Source organism: Pan paniscus, chromosome 4 (genome assembly GCF_029289425.2).
Source record: "Pan paniscus chromosome 4, NHGRI_mPanPan1-v2.0_pri, whole genome shotgun sequence".
Classification (NCBI taxonomy): domain Eukaryota; kingdom Metazoa; phylum Chordata; class Mammalia; order Primates; family Hominidae; genus Pan; species Pan paniscus.
The window spans coordinates 137,919,608-137,944,305 of record NC_073253.2 but is presented as its reverse complement, the minus strand read 5'-3'; the positions used below and the strand labels follow the sequence as shown (position 1 = coordinate 137,944,305).

At 46.3% G+C, this 24,698-nt stretch overlaps 1 protein-coding gene and 1 long non-coding RNA gene across 2 annotated transcripts in view; one reads left to right on the top strand and one right to left on the bottom strand.

The window, feature by feature from the left end:
• LOC117980394 (uncharacterized) overlaps window positions 1-24,698 on the bottom strand; it is a 427,289-nt gene that overhangs the window by 52,903 nt on the left and 349,688 nt on the right. The window lies entirely within an intron of this gene.
• FGF1 (fibroblast growth factor 1) overlaps window positions 14,489-24,698 on the top strand; it is a 92,798-nt gene continuing 82,588 nt past the window's right edge. The window contains 1 exon segment of the mRNA XM_003829101.6: window positions 14,489-14,666. Coding sequence (XP_003829149.4) covers window positions 14,524-14,666 — 143 coding nt within the window. The 5' untranslated portion in view covers window positions 14,489-14,523.

Here is a 24,698-nt window from a genome sequence, read left to right as displayed (position 1 = left end):
CAAAAATTAGCCAGGCGTGGTGGCAGGCGCCTGTAATCCCAGCTACCCAGGAGGCTGAGGCAGGATAATCTCTTGAACTCAGGAGGTGGAGGTTGCAGTGAGCCAACATTGCACCATTGCACACCAGCCTGGGCAACAGAGCGAGACTCTGTCTCAAACAAACAAACAAAAAATTAAACTGTGGCATCATTCTTTAAGTGTACCTATTAATCTGTTATTATTTCTAATATTCTCTTTGATTTGCTTCCACAGTTCTGTCCCTCAATATTCAAGGAAGGAAAAGCAAAGTTGTTGAATTAAAAAATGCCTAATTAATCATTTAAAAAGACTGAATTAAAGTATTAAAGGAAGTTCCTAGTTTGGGAACTTTGATATTTTTATACTTGGGGCAATGGCACCTTATTAAGATTTGTGAAGACTGACAGGTATGATTTCCTTTCATACAGTAGGGGAAGGGTTATGAACACAGACACGTGCTCAGGCAAACCAGGTTTAGGAAAGAATAGCTGCAGAAATGGAGAACTAACTGATTGTCTAAAAATAATCCTTGGTGTGGCCCTCCTCTTTGGAAAGCCTTGCAGACTCCCATCTGGGGTAATGCAGCCTAGTGACCTGCAGAGGGCAGTGTTGGACAAGCTGTTGGTTCAATCTCTCTGTCTCTTTCTCAGGTTAGTGGAAAGTGCAGTCCAGCTTGGATACAGTGGGAACCCGGCCTGGGCGGCCCAGCCCAGTCCTCTCTGGTGTGTGTGTTTGCACAACGAATTATTCACAGGAAAATGGCTCCAACGAGAATGGCGGCCAGAGACTCCATCCTGTACCTAGAACCAGGGCCTGGGACTGTAAACAGATGAAAACCGTATTTTCTCTCCCCTTCAATAACTGGATTTGGAACAGAAATCAAGGATTGAAGTTGTGGGTCTGAATCAACCCTAAGGGTTTTGTTTTCCCTCTTATGAAGTGAAAACAACAGTGAAATGTCAACGATTCACATCTTCAGGAGACGGTAGGGCAAAGTGGCCAAGAGCTCAGACAGTCGGGAGTTCCCATCCCACTCTACCCTCTCCAAAGGTTAGGTAAGGAGCCTTTCCAAACCTCAGCTTCCCTGGATATCAAATAGGAGCAATCTTACCCTCCTGGCAGCGGTGTTGTGAGGATTAAATACAAGAATGCGGAAGTACTCCTCAAATGAAGGGCATTCAGCAAGAAAGAGCCCAGTAAATAACAGTGATAATGGTGAAAAGGACGATATTGAATTGGCATCTTGCCAGGCATGACATTTTCAAAACTTTCCATTCATGTCTGAAGAGGAAGGATCAGAGGTGAAAAATCAAACTGTCTCAGTGTTGTAAGTTTTACAAGCCTAGGAGCCACAGGCAGAAACAGCCAGGACAGAAGGCAGAATCAACACATTGAGAGCCTAGCTCTGTGGCGTTGCCCACATCTGCCTTTCAGGGTTGGGGCTCCCATCCTGGTGTTGAAAAGAGGATCTTTGCATCTAAAATAGTGTGTATGATGACTGTGCGACACGACCACCAGACTCAGAAATACTCACCTGCCTCAGACATAAAAGTAAGGACTTCGTTCATTACATTGATCCTCTGTGAAACCTCAAAGGGTAGCAATCAGCTAATTGAAGAAAAATGATAAGTTGGACACATTGCTTGGATGTACTGAAAGTAAGACTCAGAGCAAAACCCGCTCCCTTCTGCCTCATATAGGGAAAGGTAACAGGGACTAGTGCAGAGAGAGGCATGGAGAGAACTCGGATGAGATCACTGTCCTTTCACCTGGCAGCTGTCCAGCCCCCAAATAGCTTTTGTGTCCAGTCCAAAAATAAGATCACATGAGAGGGGGAGAAATAAATACACAGTGCTTGTCCTTGGCCTTTCTGTGGGCATACCAGTGTCAGCTGCACTTGTAGGGGCCCAAGTGCCTCATGACCCACTCCGCAGCCTTCCTCTCCAGGATCCCCAAGGCTAGGAGGCCAACCTACTAACAGGTGGGTATGGTGTGTGGTTTCACTCAGCTCTTCTCATGGGGTTTCTCTGAGCTCCATTCATACCAGAAAGGGAGCAGGAGAGAGAGGACAAGTGGATCGAACAGCCTTCGCTCCAGGGGAATCAGGGCATCGCCTCCTTTTCTGGGAGGACACTCCCTTCTGATGGTGAATGGGAACTCCCTTCCTCCTGCAGCAGCCTGCCTGCAGCCGTCCTGGTAGAACAGTGTGGACATTGCAGAAGCTGTCACTGCCCCAGAAAGAAAGCACCCCAGAGCCAAGGCAAAGAGGTGAGTGCATCTGTTTCTGCAAAGGGCTCAGATTGCTACAGACTTTCTGCTTGGCTTCATGTTGTGCTCAGCATGAACGTTCTCCCTCACCCCCGCCTTCCTTTTCTCCTCCCTGATCTGGGTCTGTGGCAAGCTTGAGTCTATGTGATGAATGCTAGAGTGAAATATTCCTGTACTGCCTTCTCTCATTCAAAGGCCAATTCACTCCAGAAAGAACTGGGTAGGTCTGGTTCTTAGTGGGGAAGCAGGAAATGGTTCCTACTAAGTGAATTATCTTTGCTGAGATCCAAGAAGACGTTTACCAGGAAATCATTAGACAAATCCCATTACAGTAGACTTAATGCTTCATTTTAAAAAGCACTGCATGAAATAGAAAATAAAAGGATGCCAGCTGATTCTTTGTCGTTGGCAAAAAGGAAAAAACAAAAATGAGACATGCAGAGCCTCTTTTTCCCCATCACCTCCCTTCCCCATCTCTTCCTGATTTCTTAGAGCCCTGCAAAACATACTTAACAGATTCAAGTATTCCTTTCTCTGGTTGAAAACAAGAGGAATAAAATCAGGGGTTTGGGGAAAATTGCTCTGTACACAGACTTCAGAGACAAAGAGGAGAAACAGATTTTGCAGCCTCGGTCTCCCCTATAATGCCTCCTCATAGAACATGTACCTATATCCATTTAGGGATATGGATAGACGCCACTATCACTTCCACACACAAACTGTTATCCTGGATGTAGTCTGCCCCTAGGCTATGGACTACAAATACCCATGCTAAGAAGCAACCAACAAAATTCTGGTAGGAACAAGGTCATTACTTGAATAAGTCAGGATTCATTTAGTAACCATGGACTGAAACCCAGTTTGAAGAGATTTAAGCAAAAAGAGGATTTTTTCTTTTCTTTTCTTTTCTTTTTTTTGAGACGGAGTCTCGCTCTGTCGCCCAGGCTGGAGTGCAGTGGCGCAATCTCGGCTCACTGCAAGCTCCGCCTCCCGGGTTCACGCCATTCTCCTGCCTCAGCCTCCCGAGTAGCTGGGACTACAGGCGCCCGCTACCACGCCCGGCTAATTTTTTGTATTTTTAGTAGAGACGGGGTTTCACCGTGTTAGCCAGGATGGTCTCGATCTCCTGACCTCGTGATCCGCCCACCTCGGCCTCCCAAAGTGCTGGGATTACAGGCGTGAGCCACCGCGCCCGGCCAAGAGGATTTTTTTATTAACTCATGTGCCTGAAAAAGCAAGGTTTTGGTATCATGAGATCCAGGGGCCTAGATGATGGCATCGTGAAGCTGTCTTTCCATTTCTTGGCTTTGCCTCCCCTGCGTCCTTCTGTTTCCAGGAAGACCTGCCCATTGTGAAGGCCACATGGCTGCAGCAGCTCCCAGCTGACATCCTACTAGCACAGCACTGTACAAGAACAGGTGCTTCCCTTTCTAGTTCTAGCTAGAATCTCAGGGTCAATCTCATAGAACGAATGTGGGTATTGTACCCATCCTTGCCATGGGCATGGAGTCATTCCCATCCCCAAAAATGCATGGACTGAAAGCAATGAAGTGGTGTTTCCCCAGAAATGATCAGAGTTCTCATCCCAGGACAAAGGGGGCTAGATGCAGGGTGGCCGAAATCAATGGTTGCCACTCTATGTCGCTTTTTTGCAATGGTCTAGATTGACTCAAAGCTCATCTGATAGCAGCTCCTCCCTCTTACATGCCATAAAAATGTATTAGTGACAGAAGTTCTCATAGGAAGGATAATTATTAGTGGAAAAGGTGACTAAAAGACTCCATGCCATGTTATTCCTAGAGATCCTTGAGAGTAGGAAAGACAGCAGGAGGCTTGTCTGTGGCTTAGCTCCCAGACCATGCACCAGGCCCAGACCCACCTGGGCTCCCAAATTGCCCATGCTCACATGGGTCTCCCTTCTCCCTCACCCACCCTTGCCCAGTTCTGTTTCCCTCTCCTCTTCTGCTGTGAACTCATCTTGACTTGTGAGGGCCCACCTTGGTGCTGTCTCCCCTCTGAGGCCTTATCTGGCCCTTCCAGACTTTCCTGCTGTCTCCCCTCTCTGAATCAGAATGGCATTGACTGTCAGGATTGCAGTTTACTGTTTATATGTTCTTTAAGAACTTCATGTATCTTAGTTTCTCTCACAGCTTGAATTCTCCATTCTTGAGGGAAAATTAAGTTTCATTCCCAAGCCCTCTCTGTGGTAGCTAATAGATACTAGGTGCTTGATTAAGTGCATCCAGTTAATTGACCAATAGAAAATGAGTCTTCCTAAATAGATTAGGGAGAATGGATGGATTACTTGGGGTCGTTAATTCTTTTTTCTTTTTCTTTCTTTTTTTTTTTTTTTTTGATACAGAGTCTTGCTCTGTCACCCAGGTTGGAGTGCAATGGTGAGATCTTGGCTCACTGCAACCTCCGCCTCCCAGGTTCAAGCGATTCTTTTGCCTCAGCCTCCTAAGTAGCTGGGATTACAGGCATCCACCACCACATCCAGCTAATTTTTGTATTTTTAGTAGAGACAGGATTTTGCCACGTTGGCCAGGCTGGTCTCGAACTGACCTCCTGACCTCAGGTGATCCACCCCCACCTCGGCTTCCCAAAGTGCTGGTATTACAGGCATAAGCCACTGCGCCCAGCCTTGAGGTCTTTAATTCTGACTTTAGAAGTAATATAATAACTATAGCAAACACAGATGGTATGCTGGAGTCCCTACAGGCATCATCTCAGGTAATCCTCACAATGACCCTACGAGGCAAGTACTGCTATTATCCCATTTAGCAGATGGGTAAACCAAGTCTCAAAGAAATGAGTTACTTATCCTAAATTATACATCTAGTAAGTGGTGATGTGCGGATTATAACCCAGGATGCCACCTTCTCATTTCCTATTCCACTAATCATTTACACACCTATCAGTAGAATTTCCTGCTGCCTGAGTGTAAAGAACAAAGGGCACAGGTGATTGGTCAGAGAGCAGGAAGAAGTACATGTATTTTAGACCCCTCTTCTGCCACCTGGGTGCCCAGTACCTCTACTGGGAAGTTCTTATTAGATTCTACCCAGGGGTGAGGGGTCACTCCCCTGCCCCAGAGCCTACAGGAATGTCAGGGATTTCACAAAAAGAGGTGTCTCTGGGACTCTGCAGAGAGTAGGGTGCTTTTTAATTAAACGGGGGTAGGGTGGTCTTTGCGGGAAATGTTGGCTAGAGGGTAGGCTTTAGAATTTAAGCTTGCCCCTTGGGCTGCCGGTCAGTACATTATGGCCCTGCCCTTTCTCCTACCCGCCACCAGGGTGACCAAGCTGGGTTCCTCCCTCAGGGTGTTTGGCAGGATTTGGAAGGCAACCAAATTCTGATCTCAAAGAAAACCAAAATCTTGAGATGGTGATTTCTTGTACCATCTATGCCCCCACATCAAGCCACTGGACTCGGCTGATGCAGTCATCTTTGTGCTGGCAAAACTTTTGGTTCAAGTGTATCTTGTTTCTTTGATGCACACTGGCCTCTTCATATGGTTTCATATCGTGGAAAGAGCAGATCCTATTGATTTACGTCATTTCCTTTATCTTTACAATATCCTGTGGCAGTGTGAAAGAGCTGGTGTTCTCACCTTCCTTCCATTGATAGCACAACTGAGGCATAGTGAGAGTGAGTCGTGACCTTTGCACAGAAGGTCCCAGGCCAGGAATGTAAGAGATCTGAGGTCTTTAGAACCCAAATCTGCTTGGTTCTCCATGAGGTTATGATGGTGGGCAGGGTGGGGGGGAATACATATATACAGACAGACAGACAGACAGACAGACAGACAGATAGATAGATTATAGATAGAGATATAGATAAATTATTCGAGTAAATCTTTAAGAGGAAAAAAAAAACACTGCTAGACCCAAGAGAAATGAACACACGTTCACACAAAAACTTGCCCATGAATAACAACAGTATAATAATAGCCAAACAGAAGAAACACCCCAAATGTTCATCAGCTGATGAACAGAGAAATAAAATGTGGTGTATCCATGCAATGAAATATTATTCAGCAGTAAAAAGGAAAGAAATGTTGATATGTGCTCCAATACAGAAGAACCTTAAGGACATCACACTAAAGGAAAAATGCTCATGTTGTTTGATTCCATTTATATGAAACGGCCAGAACAGTAAAATCTACAGAGACAGAAAGTCGATGAGTGGTTGCTCAGGCCTGGCAGGAGGGAGGAATGGGGAATGAACTGCTAATGGATATGGGGTTTCTTTGGGGGGTGACAAAAATATTCTAAAATTATAGTTGTGATGGCCGCACAACTTTGTAATATACCAAAACCACTTAATTGTACATTTTAAATGGGTGAACTTCAGAGTATGTGAAGTATATCTCAATAAAGTCATTTAAAAACCCAAACCAGCCTGGCCAATATGGTGAAACCCTGTCTCTACTAAAAATACAAAAATTAGCTGGGTGTGGTGGCGCACGCCTGTAATCCCAGCTACTCGGGAGGCTGAGGCAGGAGAATAGCTTGAACCTGGGAGGTGGAGGTTGCAGTGAGCCAAGATCACTCCACTGCACTCCAGCCTGGGCGACAGAGTGAGACTCTGTCTCAAAAAATAAAAAAATAAAAATAAATAAAAAACCCAAACCACTGCTATTGAAATAATTAACCCCACAACAGGGCTTTGCCAAAGGATGTGATCTCACCCTGTAAGCTCTGATAAGCTTGTCTTGTCCCATAGAGCCTGGCCATAGGTCACTCACACAATTCCACTGAGAAGAAGATAGATGGAAAAGATAGGATCAATTAATTTCTTCTTAGAGTCTAAACCAGGAGAGTTCTTTTCCTCTTTCCTGGACAGACATTTTAGACTTTTTAGAATCAGTCTCACTACTTTATTTTCACTTCTGGGTTTTAAATCATGCTTCAAAAAGTGTTTCCCATTCTAAGATTATAAATCTTATTAACTAATGTTTTCCTCTAAGGCTTGTCTCTTTACACTTAAACCTCGGATTCATCAGGAATTTAAATAAGAAACTGGGGATCCAGATTGGGTTTGTTTGTTTGTTTGTTTTTGCCAAATAGCTAGACAATTATTAAACCAGAAGTTCTTAATTTGGGGTTAAAGTGTGCCTGGGGCATCTTGTAACTTCCTGAAATTAAATGTAAAACTGTGTGTGTGTGTGTGCGTGTGTGTCTGTGTGTGTGTGTGCGTGTGTGTGTGTGTCCTGGGGAATAGAGCTATAGATCTTGTCAAGATTTTCAAGAAGTTTTGTGACTCAGGAAAACCAGTAGGCTTTCTATATTTCATAACCTGCTTGGGGTTATGTTGCATACACTCCAGTATACCAAGACCCAATCTAAACCAACAGGATAGTTGTTAAATCATTACAGGGGAGGCCTGAGAGATCACTCTGTTCTCTGTCACATGTCAAGTGAGAGTTGCACCATCTTTTGGTTTGATGTTCTGCTGAGGCAAAGAATGAGAAGTCTCTCACTGGTTCCTCTTGGGTCTATAAAGCTTTAGTTTGTTGTTGCTGCTATTCTTTTTGAGACAGGGTCTTTCTCTGTCATCCAGGCTAGAGTGCAGTGGTGTGATCTCAGCTCACTGCAACCTCCGCCTTCTGGGCTCAGGCAATCCTCCCACCTCAGCCTCCCAAGTAGCTGTGACCACAGGCACATGCCACCACACCCAGCTAATTTTTGTGGGGGTTTTTTTGGTAGAGAAGGGGTTTCATCATGTTGCCCAGGCTGGTCTTGAACTCCTGGACTCAAGCAATCTGCCTGCTTCAGCCTCTCAAAGTGCTGGGATTACAGGCATGAGCTACTGCACCTGGCCTAAACTTTAGGTTTTTAATCATCAACTGACAAATCAATGGAGATAGTGCACAATTTTAGCTGACAAAACTTGGGGCCTTCCTGTCACAAAGACTTTGAGGAGGCAAGGTTCACAGCCTAGTAGTCCCATAAATATAAATAAATGATAAACTGAAAACAAAACTGCCATTACAAAGAAGGTGGCAGATCCTATGTGCAGGCTCATGCATTCATGTAATAAATGTATATGCAACACCCACTATATGCCAGGCATCGTCAAGACTGGTAGCTCTCAAAATGCAGTCCCTGGACCAGGAGCAGTAGCAGCAGCTAGAAACTTATTAGAAATATAAACTCTATTTCAGTAGGCCCACCCCAGATCTACTGAATTAGAAACTCTGAGGTTGGGGCCCAGCAATCTGTGTTTTAACAAATCCTCCAGGTGATTCCAGTGCACACTCGAGCTTGAGAACCACTGGTCTCGGTACTGAGTATATAACAGTGAGAAGACAAAGTTCTGCTCTCCTTGTGGAATTTGTATTCCAGTGTATGTGGTAGGGGAGACCGAACAAGTAAGTAAATATTTTATTTATTTTTATTTTATTTTATTTTATTTGAGACAGAGTCTCACTCTATCACCCAGGCTGGAGTGCAGTGGCACTATCTCGGCTCACTGCAACCTCCACCTCCCGGGTTCAAGTGATTCTCCTGCCTCAGCCTCCTGAGTAGCTGGGGTTACAGACGCCAGCCACCATGCCTAGCTAATTTTTGTAATTTTTAATAGAGACGGGGTTTCACCATGTTGGCCAGGCTAGTCTCGAACTCCTAACCTCAGGTGATCCACCCGCGTCGGCCTCCCAAAGTGCTGGGATTATAGGCATGAGCCGCCATGCCCGGCCTAAGTAAACATTTTATGAATACAATAATTTTGAGAAAGTAATAAGTAGTATGAGGAAAAAGAAAGTGGGAGATGTAAAAATACAGTGATAAGGGGCTGATTTAGAACGGGTGGTCAGGCTGCAGGTGGCCTGAGCTGAGATAAGAATAACAGGAAAGAGCCAGCCAGGCAAATAACCTAGAGGCAGAAAATAAATGCATAATTCTGGGCAGAGGGAATGGGAAGTACGAAGGCCCTGAGCTAGGACCAAGCCTGGCCCGTTATGAGGAGCAAGTGACTGGAGCACGGTGAGCAGTGAGTATGTTGGGGGAGAACTTGCAGAGGCAGGTGGTGGTAGTGAGCTTAGCTTTTGTTCCTAGTGCAAGGGAAAGGTCCTGGACAGTTCTGAACAAATAGGTACATGGTCTGATTTACCTTTTAGCAGGTTCCTTCTGAAATGAACTGTAGAGGGTTAGGGTAGAGCAGGGAGGCCAATTAGGAAGACACCCCAATACTCCAGGCAAGAAATTTGGTGCTTGGATGAACTAGACCAATGTGCAAACATCTATTATTAAGTGAAAAATAAACAATTACGCAGGACATTGTGCACAGTAATGTGTGTTTTTAGCATACACATATTCAGGGTACAAAGACAGTTTTCTTTCCTGAAAGGATCAATACATTCAAAGTGAATAGTGGTTATCTTTGGAGAAAAGAGGGTTAATGAGTGTCGTTTTATACCTCTTGGTGCAGTGTTATCATGTGCACAGTGTTTGTTTTAAGTAAAGGTAAATTTTTTTTTTTTTTTTTTTTTTTTTTTCAGACGGAGTCTCACTCTGTCACCCCGGCTGGAGTGCAGTGGCACGATCTCGGCTCACTGCAAGCTCCGCCTCCCGGGTTCGCCGGGTTCACCGGGCTCACGCCATTCTCCTGCCTCAGCCTCCCAAGTAGCTGGGACTACAGGCGCCCGCCACCACGCCCGGCTAATTTTTTGTATTTTTAGTAGAGACGGGGTTTCACCGTGTTAGCCAGGATGGTCTCGATCTCGTGACCTCTTGATCCGCCCGCCTCAGCCTCCCAAAGTGCTGGGATTACAGGCGTGAGCCACCGCGCCCGGCCAAGGTAAAATATTTTAAAATTAAAAAACTAGGATCGAGGGGCCGGGCGCGGTGGCTCACACCTTTAATCCCAGCACTTTGGGAGGCCGAGGTGGGCGGATCACGAGATCAGGAGATCGAGACCATCCTGGCTAACACGGTGAAACCCCGTCTCTACTGAACAAAATACAAAAAACTGGCCAGGCGTGGTGGCGGGCGCCTGTAGTCCCAGCTACTCCGGAGGCTGAGGCAGGAGAATGGCGTGAACTCGGGAGGCGGAGCTTCCACGAGCCGAGATCGCGCCACTCCACTCCAGCCTGGGCGACAGAGCGAGACTCTTGTCTCAGAAAAAAACAAACAAACAAACAAAAACTAGGATCGAGGAAAACACGGTAGAATAGGCGACAATCAATATTAGAGGAGAGGAAACCCAGCTCTCATGGGTAGGACCCTTCCCAAGCATCCTCCCCTGAAGTTGCTGAAGAATCAGGCTAACCAGCGGGGGGCAAGCGCATGTGATTGGATTTCAGTGGGATCAGGGTGAGGCACCTTCCTTCTTGAGGGTCATTGGACTCAGCTTCTGTCCTGCAGCTCTGGTGATGTTTGTGGCTGGCTGGTCTCCTTGAGCAACGAATACAATTTCCCATGAATGTCCGCTGCATTTCCCATTGCCCTCTGTCATCGTGGCGCTTGCTTCACCATGAGACCAGGACACCCTTCATTTAACTGCCTCATTGGGCATAAACAGAGGGAAATGTGTTGCTGGAGGGAGAGAGTGGCATGCAGCATCCAATTTCTCCCGTCAGCTGATTAAGATTTGTTGTGCCTGAACAAGGTCAAATGAGATTAGAAAGAAAATGCAATATGTCTGGTGTGTGTTTCACATAACTGTATCATTTGTGTAAACAGGATGAATGAAGGGGAATTTTTAAAGCAAATATTGAATGTCATTCTCAAGAATCAAGGACAAGACACCAGGGCTTATGTTCTGCCTGGAGAGAAAAAAAAATGTATATATTGGGGGCATTTTGAACCCTGTTGATTCAATAATGCTCTGCTTCTTTCATGCTGGTACAGTTAAAATGTGATAGCTATATGTCTGATTTTCAGAGGCACTGAGCACAAAATAAGTAAAACCACAGAACCACCACATTCTACCTTTGTTGCCCTTCTAAAGCTCTTAGGAGAGGTGTACAGCCACTTTCTGTAATAGCAGCTGCCTAAGTGCTCTGTATTGAGTCCATCTGTTAGGATGCGAAAGGAAAAATCTCACCTCTGGCAAGAGCCACAACATTTTAGATGTGGATGACTCCGGGGCAAGCCCACGTCTCTGTGGATAAACCTACTAGAATTTTTTTTGGTCCTCCAAACCTGTAATTTTCTTCCTTTCTCCGGGGACCCCTCTGCATAACTAGCAGCCTCTCCTACAAGGTTTTATCAGGGCAGAAATGGCTTTTAAAGTGGTGTAAGAGCTTTGGAGGAAGACATGATTTCTGTTACATGTTCTGCATACGATCTAGCATATTGTGGATGCTTAATAAGCAGCTTCGACGGCTATTATTTCCACTGACTATTTCCAGGCACAGAGCTGGAGGGCTATTCTGAGACCAGACTTTTCGACTAGGTCATCGCAAAGTCCCTTCCTACTCTAAATAACAGTGGGGCTGAAAAGCATTCACATGATCATGTCTCCAGACTGGGAAAAATCTCAATATATGTTATTTAAAAGGTAAATCTAGATAGTAACAGAAGTTCAAATAAATGTAGAAATTGAAGGATATTATAATGAAATTTTAAAAAATTTCCACATTGGCGGGAATTATATTACAGTAAATACCTTAACAGAGGATTATTTCCCAGTATTTGGACAGTAATATTGCCAAACACCCAATATGCAGTAGATAAATTAGCATATGTCAGTAGCTAGGGATTATATTTGCCTAAAAGCTGTGTGTGTATGTGTGTGTGAGTGTGTGTGTTTAAACAGGGTTTCATAACTGGACATAATGGAGAAATAAAATAAAATAATGACTTGCATTTGCATTCCCTGCGTTCAAGGTGCTCGAACACACTTGGACACATTTGATTGTCATGATAATCCTGTGAGTTTGCAGGGAAGATATGAGTGGGAAAGTCTTATTAATTTCCACTAGGAGGGGGGGAATCTGGAGCCCTTGGGCTGAATTGCCCAACAATGGCCAACCACACAGTGCAGGCAGGTTAACATGGGGTTAACCTAAAGCAGGGAGAACTGGTTTTAGTCACAATGAGGACTTTAACTAAGGGTACCACCTGAGTGAGTCTCTGAGTCTGCATCTCTGTCCTTAGGATTTTTAGGGTATTTTCTAACTTTCAAGTCTATCATTTCACGTAGTTAAAAAGGGTTAACATGCATACCACATCTAGCATAATGATTCTTTAATACTTGGAAAACCATTGTCCAAAATATTTTCTTTAAGGATTCAGAAGGCCCTTTGGAACCTTGCAGATACTCAGGAAGATTATTATGTTTTAAAGCAAATTATCAGTATCCTTTGTAGGTGTAGAAGTGGTAGTTCACGAGGGTTCCAATTAATAGGGTCTCAAGAAATCAACATTTTCTGTATATTCAAGTCCCTTTTGGGAGCTGCTGCTTATCCGTGATTGGAGTTCTGTGATGATTGAGCCTCTAGCTCTTTAGTACAGGACACGAGCTCCTTCTCCAAGGCTCATCCCTTCAGAAGGCACGTGGATGGCTTCCCCACACCCCCATGCTCTGTGGGGAGTGTGGGGAACAAACTGCAACTCCATCCTCTCTACACCTAAGCAACTACCCAGAGGAGGTAGAGACTGGAGAGCATATTTCTAGTTCTGACAGGTCCATCTGTACCTTTCTACCTGAATCATCAGGTGAGCAGGCTTGTGTACATACATGGGAGTGCATGCGTGCACACACACACACACACACACACACACACACACATACTCATGCCTTCTGGGCTCAAACGCCTGCATAAGCAGGAGCGATTCTTCAATTATTGGAAACTATTAATCATGTTTTCATTTGGTTTCTTCAAAGACAGCTCTTGATCCATATCCTTTCAGTCCACCTTATTCCCCACCTTCTAGCCAAAGAGTTATTTGTCCAGACAGCTCCCTCCCTTCCTTACCCTGTCCTGGCCAGAAGTCTAAAGAGGATGTCCATGGCCCATTGAAGAATTTCCCACCCCTGAAGTTGAGCTCACCTGAGGATTCACCTCATCCAACGGGGACAGGCTTGAACAGTGGAGAGGGAGGACAGAGCTGCCACCTCTGCAGCCCCTCGCCAGTCCCAACCTGGATGGCTTTCGCCTGGATTGACTTCGCAAAATGCCATTTGTAGGGCTTGGCTCTGGGGATGGCACAGACAGACACACACACGCACACATACACGTTGCCACACACAGACACCTACACCCCATGCAGGGATGCCAGATGACAGAACAGAAAAGGCCTCCCTTTCATCCAGCAGCCTTCTGACTCCAGAGGAGAGTCTCCGAGCCACGACCTGCTGTTTCCCTGGCGACTCAGGCCTCAAAATAAACAGGATTCTGCTCAGACGGGCCAGAAGTCCATTCGGCTCAGACATTTGCCCCAAGACAAACCACGTTAAAATAACACCCAGGGTAGCTGCTGCCACCGTCTTCTGTCTCTACCTCCCTCCTGGCTGGCCAATGGCTCTGTGTTCCTGGGCCTGCTGCTGGCTGTCCAGAGTAGGGGTTGCTTAGAGCTGTGTGCATCCCTGCGGGTGGTGTGGGAGTGGGCGGTTGTCTAAAGGCAGGTCCCCTCTACTGATAAACAAGGACCGGAGATAGACCTAGAGGCTGACATTCTTGGCTCCCCCAGCCTACCCCCCCCACCTCGATTTCCCACACAGCCCTAGGGACGGGTAGCCAGCTCTGTGGCATGGTATCTGGAGGCAGGCCAGCAACCTGATGTGCATGCCACGGCCCGTCCCTCTCCCCACTCAGAGCTGCAGTAGCCTGGAGGTTCAGAGAGCCGGCTTGGGGCTGCTGGGGCGGCGGCCGCAGCACAGTGACAGTGACAAACACAGAGAAGAAGACACCAAGTGGATTCTGCTTCCCCTGGGACAGCACTGAGCGAGTGTGGAGAGAGGTACGGCCCTCGGCCTACAAGCTCTTTAGGTAAGAATCAGGGCATCTGATCTGGGAAACAGAGCAGGTTATAGCTGAGGTCGTGTGTGTGAGTGTGTGTGTGTGTGTTTTGTGTGTGTGTCCAAGTGCAAATGTAATGCTACTTGGAGAAGAAAGAAAATGTTTCAAGCAGATAGCACTGGAACCAGGACTCCTGCAAGTGAATCTCAAGAAGCTCACCTTTGGCTGGGTTTAAACCATGGTGCAGACTGCTCTGGGGGAAGGGCGTGCTGATGTCACAGACATGTAAAAATAGTACTTCTAGTTTAGAGACTGCAAAAATATGAATGCACCATGCCGCCACATTATCTCCATTCCTCCAGTGCCCGCCTGACACTGGCCCTGAATCAGGGCTGGAGGGGGCAGGCATTTCTCATTTACTAAAGTGCTGGATGCAGCCCTTGAGTTTCGGCAGAAGCAGAAAGCTGCGGTAAGTCTGGCTGTGGTGAGTGTGGCTAGCATTATCTTGCTGTGTCACACTAGCTCTCTCTTGGGAAGCCTGGATATTCAGCTGCCTTGGAGAAGCTGTCCACATGGTGGGCAGCTTAGATTTTATTAACCTTTTGATATAGAAGTCAGGCTGAAGTTTAGGATTATCTGGGTGTGTCAGCTCAGGGTTTTGGTAGGGTGGTATTCCCATGGCCCCATGGTCACTCGGATTACTTCTTTCCTTCCTTTCTGATCTTGGAATATCACATCCTCGTTTCAGTACCCCTCCGATGGGCACTAGGAAAGAAGGAGTCAGAATGGACAGAGTCTCTGGCACATACACTATCCACACCCACATCACAATTACATGCCAAAGGTATGCAAGGCTGCTGCAGAGGAGCACTTCAGAAATGCAGCCCTCCAGATACTGAGATGGAAATTTCAGGCATTTAATCAAGTACCCACTTTTCAGAGACCCAAGGAGACCCAAGGGCTCACTCTGCCTCAGCAGAATTCAAACACTCCATTATTCTCTAGCTATGTTACATCCACCCACCACCCCACCACCCCCACTTGCCTCCCTCCTTTCTGCACTGGTGACCGGCACTTTTCCTTTCATTCTCTACAGGGATGCGATTGTTTACGAGTTAGCTCCCCGACCCAGTGGGAGGACATGAGCATCCTGGCTGACGGCGAGCCAGGCTGCCCCTCCGCCAGCTCTGTGTAACAGTGAGCCAGCAGCAGTGGCATCAGGGCTGAAAGAAGTGGGCCTCGCTTTGGGAAGTGGTGTCTAGTGAAGGGTGGCCAGCAGTTTACTGGAGCTGTTTGTCAGTGTGGATGACTGAGGATTTTGGTGGAGACTCTGATTCACAGTCACAAATTCCCTTTTCCTTTGTTTTCTTTGTGTTGGTCTTTGAGGGCTTCCGAGGAAAGTCCCCTCTTGAGATGTTGATCTGAAGGCAAGATCAACAATTTGCTGTTGGCAGAGGGACTCAGAGAGACTTTCTTCTGTTGCCCCTGCCTTTGTTAATGTGAATAAATGGGTTTGCAAATGAAGTATGTAATCCAAAGCAAACTTAGTATGCAAAACTTTAAGAGAAAACACAATGAGTTTCTTTTAAATTCTCTCTCAAATCTGCTGTTTACATATGACTTGACTAGTTCTGCAAAGGATCAAGGAAGCCATATCTGGTTAAGTGGTTTGACTTTACAGGTGAGTAGCACCAGCCATGATGATAACATTAGTGGAGATGGTGGGCGGACATCCATATGCCGTATCTACATTGAAGGGACATCTCATCCTGGGACAGTGCAGCCACTCACTTAGGTGACATGCATTCTGTGAACTGCACATAAACTATTAGGATCTTGGGACTGCTGTTACAGGAAAGAGATCCAGACCCCAAGAGAGGGTTCTTGGATCTCAAGCAAGCAAGAAGTCAGGGCGAGTCCGCAGTGCAAAGCAAAAGCACTTTCTTTTTATTAAGAAAGTAAAGTGGTGAAAGCACAGCTACTCCATTGACAGAGTAGGGTGTTCCCAAAAGTAAGAGGAGGAACACATCCATCCTAGGTACCATGCTCGTATATATAGGATTTTAAAAAGATCATGGGGAGATGTGCTCTGCTACAAGGGTTTGTGATAAAGGATTAATTTTCTTTTTCTTTTTCTTTTTTTTTTTTTTTTTGAGACAGAGTTTCACTCTTGTTGCCCAGGCTGGAATGCAATGGCACAATCTCGGCTCACTGCAACCTCCGCCTCCTGGGTTCAAGCAATTCTCCTGCCTCAGCTTCCCGAGTTGCTGGGATTACAGGTGTGCGGCACCATGCCTGGCTAATTTTGTATTTTTATTAGAGACGGGGTTTCTCCATGTTGCTCAGGCTGGTCTCTAACTCCCAATGTCAGGTGATCCAACCGGCCTCCCAAAGTGCTAGGATTACAGGTGTGAGCCACTGCACCCGGCCTAATTTTCTTAATTACTATATTTTGCAAGAATCCATATTATCTTTAAAGCAAAATTAGGAATGCCTTTGTTCTCAAAATACCGGGCTATCTGGACACTCCCAAGTCTGAGTCTGTGTAGTAAACATTATCAATCTATTCCCTTAACCATAAATATCTGGAGTCTAGGAATGCCTAATTTTCTGGGAATGCAGCCCAGCAGGTCCCAGCCTCATTTTCCCAGCCCTCACTCAAGATGGAGTTGCTCTGGTTCGAACGCCTCTGACACTGTCAGCCTGTATGCTAGCTCCCAGGGGTTAGGTATTGTGCAGAGTGGACACACCCATTTCCACCTCATTAAATAAGCATTGCATGGCTAATACAGTATCCCTTGATTTAGGTTGCTGGAAAAATAATCTGAAGTTGTTTGTGCCATAGGCATACCATGCTTTAGGTAAATCTAACATCTATACGTGTGGGTGAGAGTACTTTTTCTGAAGAAAGGGTTCACTAATCAACAAATGTTCAAGTACCAACAAGGTGTCCCCATCTTGAGATATGACTGGATCCAGCCCAAACAACCACAGAGAAGGAAGGGGACTGATTGGGTGGGCAGGTAACAGAGAATGGGCCTGGGCTGGCCTGTCCAACTCAGCGGAAAGATAAGCAAGGAGTCCAAGGTACAGGAACAAGAACAAGCATCTGGGCCAGTGGCCTACCGGGAGAGAAAAGGGGAGAGAAGGAATAGCAATTATTTTGATTATTAAATACACCATGGTTTAAACCCAGCCAGAAGTGAGCTTCTTGAATTCACTTGCAAGAATCCTGGTGCCAATGCTAACTGCTTAAAACATTTCTCTGTCTTTAACGTTTTCCTTGTTTTCCCCTTTCCTTTTTAATAATTAAATTATACTACTTACGAGAGGGAGCATAACACATTAGCTAAGTACATAGATTCTGTAGCTGGGCTGCCTGGGATCCAAATTCTGCCACTTATTAGTCCTGTGACTTTGGCCCTTGGTTTCCTCATCTGTAAAGTGGGGGTAATAAAGTACCAGCCTTGTTATGGAAGGAATCAAATGAGTAATGCCCTTATCAGCACAGGGTCTAGCTCATAGTGAGTACTATGTATTTGCTATTATTATTATTATTCAAAGGTGAATTCTAAAAAGGCTGCTTTGGCCAGGTGCGATGGCTCATGCCTGTAATCCCAGCACTTTGGGAGGCCAAGGCGGGTGGATCACCTGAGGTCAGGAGTTCAAGACCAGCCTGGCCAACACGGTGAAACCCCATCTCTACTAAAAATACAAAATTACCTGGCATAATGGTACACACCTGTAATCCCATCTACTTGGGAGGCTGAGGCAGGAGAATCACTTGAACCTGGGAGGCGGAGTTTGCAGTGAGCCGAGATCACACCATTGCACTCCAGCCTGGGTGACAAAAGTGAAACTCTGTCTCAAAAAAAAAAAAAAAAAAAAAAAAATAGAGGAGAAAAGGCTGCTTACAAGTCCATTTGTCCCAAAGCCCAAAGTGACACTCTATAAGTGACCCCTGGTGCCACTGCTTGGGTAGCTTGGAGACACATTTGCTTTGGCATGGAGCTTTGTTCACATGTATGCGCACTCAGACATAGAACAGTTTTTGGACTGGTCCCCAACATTTATTGAGCCCTTGCTGTGTCCAAGCACTGTGCTTGGCTGTAAGTGTATGACCTCACTCAATACTCATGACAACGCTGCATATAATAGTAGGGGCTGTTATAGATGCAGGAATTGAGGCTTGGTGGGTGGGGTGTTTGGCTAAGGTCACACAGCTACCAAGTGGCAGAGCCAAGCTTCATACCTAGGCTGTCCAGCGAGCCTGTGCTCCTCACTGATAGGCTGTATATGGTTTGGGGGGATTATGAGAGGTGTCCTGAGAGGCACATGGAGCTTGGTGATAGGAATTCAGCACCAGATGATATTGGAAGACCCTAGAAAGTAGGCCAGGATTTGGAAATTCTGCTAAGAGATGGCAGGACCTTAGCTTGGGCCATAGGTAGAATCTCAACCTTGAGGACCCGTAGCCTCTGGGATTGGGTCTTTGGGGCAAGACATGAACACAGGCACTGGGGAACAGTGGGGCTAAGGTTTTTCTGACCAGGTAGTGGATGGTGCCCAAGAACAAAATAAACAGAGTGCTAACAACAGAGCCCCAAGCACAGCAAGCGTGCTGGGCCAGGGGGCCTTACAATCCTCAAGCCTAAGGCCAGAGGTCATGTTGAGCTAAACTTGAAGTCAAGATTGGGTAAGTATCTGAGCACAGTACAATTTACAATAATGAAAACAATTTGATTTGCCAATGCAATCCCTCTAAATATTATATTTAAAATGTGACTTAACAGAGATTTGTTTTATACCGAATTGCTCAAGACCGTCTCCTGACCTTGCCCAAGGAATGTTGGTGATGAGAACAGGTGTGAGGGGCGTGCCTACCTTGCACCAGGGCTGTGTCAACATGGGGTATTACTCATGGACATGACTCATCTCTGCTCCTCCAGGACCTGTGGCCTTGTCCAGGGGTTTTCAAATTTTAATGTGCGTAAGAATCACAGGGGAACTTGTTTAAAAATCAGGTTCCTGGTTGCTCCCCACAATTTTGATTCAGTGCCTTCATGAGGGACCCAGGATTCTGCATTTTCTGGGTGGGGCCTAGGTAATTCTGTTGCCTTTGGTCCACAGAGCACAATTAAAGAAGATCAGGTCTGGCCGTTGCTCGGCTGCCTTTCTCGTTGTGACTGTGAGAGGGAACACAGAGTCGTGTGGACTCAGTCATGGCAATTACCCTCTTCTTTGTCATCACTTCTTCCTGAAATACCTGGTGAGACCACCCCTATTATGATAACAATAACAGCACATTTGGTACATATTGAGTTATTATGTGCTGGGTACACTGTGAAGCCCTATGCTTGGGCTAGTCTCTCATTTAATCTTCACAACAATCCCATAAGTGAGGTATTACTATTACCCACATTTTATGAGCAACGGAAAAACCTCACTGGTAGTAAGTGGCTGAGTGGGGATTTGAACTCAGAACTAGCAGCTTACCAGAGCCTAGATGTGTAACTAACTGCTACGCCATTCAATGAGAGTAGTTTTAGCTCCTGTCAGTACCACGCTCCTTTCTCATTCTTCGGTGGGGTGTCTTTCTCCAGTTGCCATTCCTGTCATGCCCATCCCATTCCCAGACTCCTGTGTCCTTTCTTCAGAAGACATGTCTGGTGTTTCCTTATTTTTATTTCATTCAATGAGTCGAAGACAGTTGGGGCAATGGACATGTGGTGGTAGGTGTTAGGGTTGAGTTGTGTCCACCCCCAAGTTCATAAGATGAAATTCACCCCCTATCCCCTATTGCCCGAGAATGCAACCTCATTTTGGAGATAGGGTCTTTACAGAGATAATCAAGTTAAAATGAAATCATTAGGATGGGTCCTACTCCACTATAACTGGTGTCATGCATAGAGAGAAGACAAAGTGAGTGGACATAGGAAGAAGATGGCCATCTACTAGCCAAGGAGAGAGGCTTGGAACAAGTCCTTCTTTCATAGCCTCAGAAGGAACCAACCCTGCTGACACCTTGATCTTGGACTTCCAGCCTCCAACACTGTGAGAGAATAAGTTTCTTGTTTCTGTTGTTTCAGCCACCCAGCCTATGGTGCTTGTTACAGCAACCATAACAGACTAACCCCGTAGAAAGCCAGATTCCTAGGTTCCCCCGCTAGGCCATGGCTCTGGGGTGATCTGGTTGAAGGCCTACACATTATGCAAAGGTTTGGCAAATTGGGAGCAACAAGTAGGCCCAAGGCCCAAGAGGGAAGAAGGAATGAACAGAAAGAGTGAAGAGGGAGGAAGGAAGCAAATGTAAATAAGAGAAGGGAGGCTGGAGGAAAAGAGGAAAGGGAGAGGGGATTGGGATGGGCCTACTGAGGGCCATGTCAGGTTCATTCAGCTCAGCATGGATGCCTCCTGTGTGCCAGAGGGCATGTGAGACACTGCGCTACAGCAGTGCCTGAGGACAAGAGCCCCCACCTTCATGAAAGTTAGAGGCTAGATGGGGGTATAGACATCAATCAAGCAGCAATTCTACCGAGTGGTCCTGAAAAACCACATGGCAGGGGAACTTGACCCCAACAGGGGGTCCTGGAAAGCTTCCATGAGGAGGTGAGGCTTGGGTTGAGGTCTGACGGATCGGCAGATTTCAACTGGTGAGGGCAGAATATTTCAGGTGGCAAGGAGAGGAGCATGCACAAAGGTTGCCTGGTGTGAGGTAGCCTGGCATCACCAAGGAGTGGGAGGAAGGCCAGTGTGGCTGAGTGCAGGGATGAAGGGGAGAGCCAGAACCCAAGAAGCAGGTGGGGTCAGACTGTGTGGCCATACTGAGGATTTAGTTCCTTAAGCTGTGAGCCCTAGAAAGCCAGGGGAGAAAGTGATCCTATGTAGGGCAGTCTCTCATTTCAACGAAGGGAACGATGGGCTAGAGGAGCAGATGGCAAGGTTTAGCAGTGGGTCAGCCCTGGAGAGAGACGTCAGGCTTTCTGAGCTCACATACCCAAGGTTGGGTGCCTGGCCATTAGGGAGTGAAGTTCCAGGCCACTCCTCAAAGTGTTTTAGCCATAGTCCTTCCTCAACAGAGGAATTTGCAATGGCTCCACTGGGAAGGGTCTGAATAGGGACTCTCCTGTCAGTACAGCTAATTAGTAAGCTGGGCAGCCGGGCCAGGCTCAGACTGCAGTGGACTAGGCAGCCCCTTCTTTGGCATCATTTGAAGGACACAGAAAGGTCTTATAAATCTAGCCTCTCTTTTGCCTGCCTGTACTTTGCCTGAAGTTGCAGGAGCAGGCGTGCGTTCAGAAGGTGACTTATTCATCAGGGACTGTGGCGAATGGCAGAGATTAGTCCAGGCAGAGCCCATGAGAGCACTGGGGGAGAGAATGGGTGGAGACAAGCCTGAAAAGGGGCAGAGGGCGCTGAAAGGAGGAGTGCAGAGTACCCGAAGCCCAATTTGCCTTTTTCATGATGTCACCAAGAAGCAGCAGGGTGGGTGCTGCGGGTGAGGGAGAGTCCCAGCTTGGTGTTTGCAGCCTTGCAGGTGCCTGAATGACTCCATTCCGAGGCAAACACATCCATCGCTGGGGAGCTTCTCAGCTGTTGTTGGCATGATCCGTATGTAAAAAGTCTGCATATAAAACCGAACGCCATGCCTTTACCACATACCCCGTCTGCCACAAAAATAATTCCCTTCTCTTTAGTTTGAGCAGAGGGACTGGATTTGGCTTAGCAATGATGAGTTCCTGAAGCATACTGTAAGGGAGAGTGGTGATTTTCAGGAAGGTGAGAAAGTAGACAGGAGGCCTCTTGGGGGGTAAGATCCATCTGACTCCCACCTATCCGACATCACCCCCACCCATCCAGCCCCTGGCCTCCTGTCTGCTCCTCTGCTGTTCTAGGCCCTTTCCTGACTCTCAAACTTTGCAACTGCTGTTTCATCTGCCTGGGATGCTTTCCCCCCAGTTCTTCAGGTAGCAGGCCTCTTTCCATCCTTCAGGCCCTGCCTCTCTTGTCAGTTCCTCCAAAAGTTTTCCCTGTTTCTCCCCTCTGACTTATTTTTCCTTCATGCCGCTTACCTCAATTCGTAATTTTCTTGTCAATTTTAAAAAAAACTTTCTATTACCCATTCTCCCCCTTAGAATGTAAGCCTCATGAAGGCAGGAATAAGACCTTGTCTGTTTTGCTCCCTGCTATATCCCCAGTGAATAGGACAGAGCCGTGCCACAGAGTAGGTGCTCAAATATCAGTCTAATGAATGACTGAGTGAATCACTAAATGTTGGGAGTGTTAAAGCCAAGACTCAGGACAGCAATGGGACCTTCTACCCTCTGTTGCCCCTTATAGCTCTGGAAAGGGGCCTGGAAAGTAAAGCTGAGACTTTTGCATAAAGAGCCTCTCACCCTAACTCAGGTGGGCTGGCCTCTTGCAGTTCCCAGGACCCTATGCTATGTGTCAGCTGCTCTGGCTTAGTCGGCTTAGTGTCATCTCTGCAGAGAACTCACTTCGGAAGCCTGGAAAAATCCACCCTAGTGGTATTATTCATGCTTAGAGATGAATAACTTCTTTTGGCTGATGGGCATCAAAGACAAACAAGTGATGTCAGGCACCCAGAAGGGAGACATGGATCCAGCATGTTCCAGCCCTTGCACCCATGGAGACAGACAATGTAGCTCATCTCTGCCTTCCCCATCAGTCTGATGGGAATAGTGGAAGCAGTTTGCATTGATTAATCAATGTGTGCAAAGTGCTGAACCAATACCTTTAAGGACATAAAGAGCTTCTAGAAAATGAGACTCTTCTTACCCTTCGTCAGAATATCTATCAGAATTAAGAAACAGCAACTAAAGGAAAGTTGAGAATGAATGCTCCAGAGTCGCTCCCTGGAGTCTATGCAGAACAAGTTCGCAGCCCAGAGGAGAAGAGAGCTGCTGCCTGGGCCAGTCCAGGCTTTTTGCAGTTGGCTGCATTGCCTTTGGTGATAAGGTGGTATTTAAGTTATAGGAGTAAAACATTCCTCCTTGAGCCTTGATTTGTTGTTGTTGTTGTTGTTTTGTTTTTTGTTTTTGTTTTGAAGTAAAAATGGGGATCTTTCTAAATGGCAGAGATGCAGGGTGACTTCAGAATGGTTTCTTTCAATTGAGAGTTATTTCCAAGGATGAAATCTTCACTCAGTTGGCCACACAAAGCTCACTGCCATTCTCCCAGGCTGGTCCTGGGATGTCTCAGCTGAAGGCGTGTGAAGCAGAGCCCTAAGCTCCTTGGAAAGCTAGCTCACACAGAAGAAGACAGGAATACTTCTGACAGTTCTGACCCATCTCTCATTAACCTTTCCCTATTTCAGAGCCACAGCCTGTGGCACTCTGGTAGGGTAGCATGTTGGTCAAGGCATGAACCCTGGAGTGGGACTGTCTGGGTGTGAATTCTGGATCTGACATTCAATAGCTGCGTGACCCTGGTCAAGTTACACAACCTCTTTGATTCCATAAAATAGAGATAATAGCAGCAGTTCTGTCCTAGGGTTGTTGACAGGAAGATGTGAGTTAATATATCTAAAGTCTATAGTACATGCCAGCACTGCATCAGTGTAACTTGTTCGTATCTCATAGGGTTGGTGTAAGAATGTAGTGAGAGAATCCATGTAGAGTGCCTAAAATGTTTTAGCACACAATGCACAGCACCTAGTATTTGCTCAATAAGAAAAGAATGATTGTTGCGGCTGGCAAATTTTCTGGCAAAGGTTTTTTTGGAAGTCTTCATGAGAATACTTGAACTCAAAAAATGGTACTAGGACATGCAGGTCACCTGTTTCCCTGCTGTTCCTTTGTCAGTCTTTTTTCTTCCAGGGGAAGGTTATTATCCTGTGCCTTTTAAGCACTTGAAATCCTCATGTCAGGAGCCTAGAACTAGCCAAGAAAGAAATAGCCTCCTTAAAGGGGTTAAGCCCAGGGCAGACACAGGCTACTTGTTCAGAAGTTTTAAGCTGTAGATGTTCCCAACAAATGATTAAAGAAGAGTTGACTTCAATAGATCCCTTTTGCTCAATGCACAAAAAGGCTTTGGGGTTCCCAACCAGCCAGGGGGTGTTCAGTTCCTCAATATATGTACGTTTTGAAAATTCTGCTCAATGTCCCCTGGCACTGAGCTTTGAGTTCAAATCATTTGGACAGTGACTGCAGAGATAAAAGGACAGGCTATTATAGGTGGTAAATTGCACAGCCATTTTGCATTTTGGCTGCCCGATGCTCCACCCTCCCTTGTTGGGTGACCTTGGGTGGGGAACAGGTCCTGTTTACATTTTAGTTGCCTTATCTGTAAGAGCTCCTGTCTCAGAGGACGGTGTGGAAGTTAAATTCAAGGTGGCATGTAAAGCTCTCAGCATAGCTGTCTCTCTTGATTCTTGCTAATTCTCTTCCCCTTCTTTTGTGGTCCTCCTGACTGCCTCATAGCTGTGGATATGGAAAAACCCAGTGGTGATCAATGTTTTCGAGGTCTGAGAATATTCCCT